The following is a 5,754-nucleotide window of genomic DNA, read 5'->3' on the forward strand; positions in this document are numbered from 1 at the left end:
GTACAAAGCCAACGTGATTGATAGCAGCCAGGTAAATCTAAGTAATATTGGTATAACCAAATATATGAATAATCTGAGTAATAGCGGAGTAATTATTTTTGGTGAAATAATCCAAATATGTGAAAGCTGTTGAGCTTAATTGCCAAATGCAATAACGTACATACTGGGAAAAAAAAAGGGATGACTTACATCTTCATTATCATCATCTTCATCATCAGAAATGTCATCCTCTTCAATCACCAAGGCATCATCAATGTCGACTGGGGATATATCCAATTCCTCATCCTGCAAGGCATACAAGTAAGATGGTGTTGAATAAGCAAATTACACCACAACATCATGATGTAACGCAATAAAACAACCAAGTAATAAAAAACATAGCACTGTAACATGCCTCAGAGCTGGAGTCTCCGCTAGGTGGTTTCATTTGAGTATCTTTGTCAAGGACAGCTCTCCTTTGAGCACTGTTCCTCGTTTGAGGAACCTTATCCGCTTGAGCCGGCTTCATCACGCCTTTACCTTTTCCTTTCGATGAACTCGTACCTTTCTCATGCACAGGATCTTTCTTTGAGGTATCACCTATGTTAATTGCAGATCTAGATCTAGAAGAATGACGACGAGTGGTTGAAGCTGGAGTTGACGAAGATGGTGATGAAACACCAGCACCACTAGGTAATGCGCCTGCCTCTGTATTTCCAGCAGGCACTGCCGGCTTTAAACCAGATTCACTGCGTTGAACTCGGGGCCAGAGAAATTCCTCCACTGCTGCCATGCTTGCCAATGGATCTATCAGTACAATATTAGAGGAGTAATCACGTAGTGTCTTCTCTCCAGGTGCACGGCATAATCGCAACTTTAAAGGATGTGCCAAAGCACTCAGTCCCGAGGAGAGCCGAGCACTTCCACTTAGTGACCTTGAGGGATGGCTTAGGACAACGGGAAAGCGTTCCAGTGATGATAAAGCATTCTGAAGTTTCTGAATCAAAACTGTCATAGGAGGGACCTTTCCCTCATTACCATCAAATGGAAGAGCAACTTCCAGAAAGGCTTTGAACCTTCTGAGCCCCTCCTGGCGAAGTTTGGGAAAATTAAGTTCCGAGATCTTCTCTTTGGAAAAGTAGCCACAAGAAAAGTAGTTAAGCAATGCTGCAACCACACCACTGCCAACAAACTCAAAAGTTGAGACACCATCCCCTTTACTTAGCTCGGCAAGTATCTCAGAAATGATACCAATCAAGTACTCTTCCTTGCTAGCAGAGAAATCGCCAAGGCTAGCCCCAGACGCTTTAGATTTTCCCTTTCCTTTCACTTTATGATCATCTATACCAGCAGTTAGCTTTTTGCAAAGATTCTTCAGATGTAAGAGATCATCTGTAACTCCAACATCAAGATCCCCACCATCAGATGGGAAGTACTTGTCTTTGAATGCTTTGGCACATGAACTAACTGTTTCCCTCAACATAAAGCTGGCTGTAGAAGAATCCAGAGAGTTTGCACCTATGTTAACGGACGCAGAATTCTTAGGCTCTTCCGACTGGTTCCCATCGGAATTGGCATTACTACTTCGCCGTCTATAACGCCTAGATCGTGCAGATCCGGGCACACAGTCATTTTCCTTATCAGTAGGTGAGGCATGAGAAGGTTTACCAACCAAGACAAGTTGATCTACAGCATGGACCACCCCTTCCCTCACAAACACTTTCGAGAATGTTTCAGGAAGCTTTTCCATCAAAATCTCTGCAACTTGTAGAGCAGGAACCAAGACCTGCGGGTCTTTCCATGCCAAGACACCAGCCAAGAAGCTACATAGGGAAAAATGTAAGAAGTTGCACACACTGTCATGTCATACATAATTTATAGATAAAAATTAAAAAGCATACCTCGAAATATTTGTGTCGCCAATTAGAGATTGTATCACTTCTGAACTGCTGAAATACATCAGCTTTCCAATGACTGAGAGACATTTATGGCGAATAGTACCATTGACACTAGATCCATAGATCTGTTGGAAAAGAAAACAAGAATAGTTAGACAATACAAGGTGGTATGAGCATTATTTTGAAGCCAATGCAGAGAAAAATTACCTGCACTAAAACTGGAAGAAGATCCAATCCAAATTGCTTCAGAAGTTCAGGTTGATCACCAAGTAATTTTTCTCTAGGTGAAATTTTTAGAGCATCTTCTTGTTTCCCTGAAGTACTTGGACAAGATTTCTTTTGGCTTGAACCTTTCACAAAAGTATTTGAGCTAGTAGGAAGAGAGATAACTCCTTCAGGCAATGGAGGGAGGAGCTCATTCGCTAGGTTGACTATCTCAAAAATCTAAGATATAAAGCATCCAATAGTTAGAGAGCCCGAGATAGAGAAATAATAATAAACCAGACCGAAGCACATTGATGAAATGCTTCTCTCTATATTACATCTAACATAATCTCAGAAAACAAGTATAAGTGTATTGAGCAACCTGCTCCAAGATATGTATAGCAAATAAGACACTGTAAAGTGTGATCAATCCACTATACAAACACCCAAGTAAAATATTGTAATACAAAAAAAACTAGGATACTAGACCAGAAATAGAGAACTTATCCTAAAATCTAAGCTATTATTATTTCAATCAGATGTTGAACAATAAAAATTTAATATTTGTATCGACAAGAAAAATCAGTACCTGATCTGCAGGCCGGCTCAGTGCTGGGGATACAGATGCATTAGCAGAGACACCAGAACCCAACAGAATATCCTTAAGAATGCTACTAATACCGAGAAGAAGTAATGTCCTAAATCCAAGAGGTGACCCGCTCGCACAGGTAGAAAGTAATCGGATTAACCCCTGAGCAAAATATGGTGAAATATGTCACCTAGTGTATAAATGAAGAAAAATAGAATTCAAGAAAGATTTTGCTCGTACCGTGTAAGTTGACACACTAAGAGATGCTTGCCCACCACCTCCTGAATTGCTCGTGGAAATAAGAGACGCAGCTTGAGTCACCAGGCCATGGTTGCATAATTCATCCAATTTCTCAGGATACGGTGCAAATGCTTCGGCAATCCGAGTCAGGCATATAGAAGCATATTCCAAAACCTGCCACCATACGAACACATTATGGAGGGAAATGGGGCAAGAGAGGAACTAGATAGGAGTACCATAAAATAACAGAAAGTAGGTCAACAATTACCTTCGAATCATGATACTGAAGTAGGTTTGTCAGTAATGGTACAGCTTCCATAACATAATCAGATGCATCAGAAGGTAGTTTCTTGCACATATTAGCAGCAGTAGATAGTGCTACACGCTACAAGAAGCCAGGGAATATGTGCATTAGATACGCGTGTATGTATGTATAGCATTAAAGAAAAGTAACAAATTTACACACCTGAACACCAGTGGAGAAGAAATCCAGATACGAGAGGACAGCCATAAGAGCACCAGCTCGCAAACAGGCAGTTGGGTGCTCCTGAGATATCTTTTTGAGAGCTTGCAGGGACTGTTGTAAACACACACAATTTATAAATTACGAATCAAATTTCAAGTTAATCGAGATGTCAGATGAAAATTAAAAATCAAGATAGCAAACCTGCTCGGCCAAGTCCATGTATTCAATGGTTAGCAATCTGGCGACTAAGCAAGAAACAGCGCCGTAATGTACAACAGCAGCACAAGAAGACGGCAAGACATCACAAAGATGGGTAAGGGCCCTGGCTGCAAGAAGCATAATGTCGGGATTGCTTTCATGGTTGAGGAGACCCACAAGAACAGGGACGAAGGAGTCAACAGAGAAAGTGCTAAGTGAGTCCTCGGTCCCGATGGATAACATCTCGCAGAGCTGGGTTAAAGCCTCGACCTGTTTGCCCTCTTCACCTTCAGAGCGGAGGCCAGAGAGAATCTTCTTCATGCGTCCGTTTAAGTGGGAAGAAGAAGCAGAGCCGATACCGGAAGAAGGGAGCAAGTCATCCAATCCAGCTCCAAGCTTTCTGAGCAAGCCTTGTAAAGCGCTGCTGGCAGAGCTCATGTTAGGATGCATGAAACCGGGGTTGCCATCCTCACTGTCATTGTCGTCATCGTCGTCGTCAGCGCTCCTAGCAGCGGCGGCGGCGGCAGCATCCATGTTGAGTTGTTCTCTGGCTCGGTCTCTCTCCCTAATCCTGACGTCATGTTCCTTCTCCTTGCCCTTGTCGGAATTGGTGTTATCGTTGCCACGGTTACCTCGTCCACCTCGGCGAAACCCAGAAGAATCAGTGGAGGTGTCCATAGGAGTGGGAGCGGGAGCAGTAGCGGCGGCGGCAGAGCGAGAAGAGCGAGAGCGGGTGGTGGTGGTGGAGGAAGGGGCAAGTGAGGAAGAAGAAGAAGAAGAAAGACGAGCGCGTTTGCTGCGGGTGGTGGGACCGGAGGAAGAGGCAGAGGGAGAAGGAGAGNACGTCATGTTCCTTCTCCTTGCCCTTGTCGGAATTGGTGTTATCGTTTCCACGGTTACCTCGTCCGCCACGGCGAAACCCAGAAGAATCAGTGGAGGTGTCCATGGGAGTGGGAGCGGTAGCGGCGGCGGCGGCAGAGCGAGAAGAGCGAGAGCGGGTGGTGGTGGTGGCGGAGGAAGGGGCAAGTGAGGAAGAAGAAGAAGAAGAAAGACGAGCGCGTTTGCTGCGGGTGGCGGGACCGGAGGAAGAGGCAGAAGGAGAGAGGGAAGAAGAAGAAGAAGGGGCAGTTGAGGTCGCCTCCGCCCGCTTGCGGCTCCGAGTTTCCATACAAAGGAAGAAACCCCGAGTTTCCGATTTGCTCGATCAGAAGAAAGATTCTGATCGGACGCTCGCTCGCATCTCAATTTGAAACCCTAATTTTCGGAATCAAATAAAGAAGAAGAAGAAGAAGAAGCTCGAAGCCAGAAAGAAGAGAGGAGCTATTGAAAAGGCATGATGCAAAATCGATCGAATTGAACAAAATTGGGGATTGCGATGAAGAGAACAAGGAGGGATCTAATTAACTGGAAGCAGAGACGATGATGATGATGATGATGAAACAAGAAAGGAGACAGATTTGATTAGAAGAAGAAGAAGAAGAAAACCCTAAAATCGTCGAGTCGACGAGAGTGATACGATGAATGAAAAGTTATAACCAAACATAATAATTTAATATATATATATATAAAGAAGAGAGGAAGATGAGAAGAATACGATACCGTTTATGACCTTTCCTTCCGCATAGAGAGAGAGCTTTTCACAAGGATGGATTACTGACCCGACCGACCGACTGACACGGCCTTCCGCTACGTGTTTTTTTTTTCGGGTCTTCGCTTCGCTCCCTCCCTCATACGCTGCCGTTTCATATATGGCCCGCTCCAGCGAAGATCATAGCCCAGCCCAACATTCAAGTGGGCTTATACATCTGTTATAGAGCTCTTTTTACAACCATTCATGGGTTTTCACTTTTCAAACCCATTTGAACTTCACTTTCTTCTCAATTTTGTTTGACAACACAAATCATCATTTATACGTACCAACTAATGTGTATATCTCTACTCTATGTATATACTTAGCAAAACTAAACATTGTTATTATCTTAGCTAATTCCAAATCTACTTCATTCCCTCCCAAAGCTTTCTCATCGTTGATTGATTCTTTCCGTTAATTTGCCACCTTTGTCACTTACTATAAAAAATAAAAAAATAAAACTCTTCTTCTACAATACTGCCTTGTAACCAACAACATTTCATTTACCAAAAAACAGCCCAACAATTATGTGATAAACAAAAAAAAAAAA

At 43.2% G+C, this 5,754-nt stretch overlaps 1 protein-coding gene across 1 annotated transcript in view; it reads right to left on the bottom strand.

Moving 5' to 3' along the window:
• Positions 1 to 4,265, bottom strand: part of LOC104729166 (E3 ubiquitin-protein ligase UPL3) — a gene marked incomplete at its 5' end in the record, with an annotated part of 9,128 nt that extends 4,863 nt beyond the window's left edge. The window contains 9 exon segments of the mRNA XM_010448068.2: positions 190 to 285; positions 395 to 1,802; positions 1,881 to 2,002; positions 2,085 to 2,321; positions 2,671 to 2,832; positions 2,911 to 3,084; positions 3,179 to 3,295; positions 3,377 to 3,487; positions 3,578 to 4,265. Of these exon segments, the coding sequence (XP_010446370.2) occupies positions 190 to 285; positions 395 to 1,802; positions 1,881 to 2,002; positions 2,085 to 2,321; positions 2,671 to 2,832; positions 2,911 to 3,084; positions 3,179 to 3,295; positions 3,377 to 3,487; positions 3,578 to 4,265 (3,115 nt within the window).

The sequence above is a fragment of the Camelina sativa genome, chromosome 12 (genome assembly GCF_000633955.1).
Source record: "Camelina sativa cultivar DH55 chromosome 12, Cs, whole genome shotgun sequence".
Classification (NCBI taxonomy): domain Eukaryota; kingdom Viridiplantae; phylum Streptophyta; class Magnoliopsida; order Brassicales; family Brassicaceae; genus Camelina; species Camelina sativa.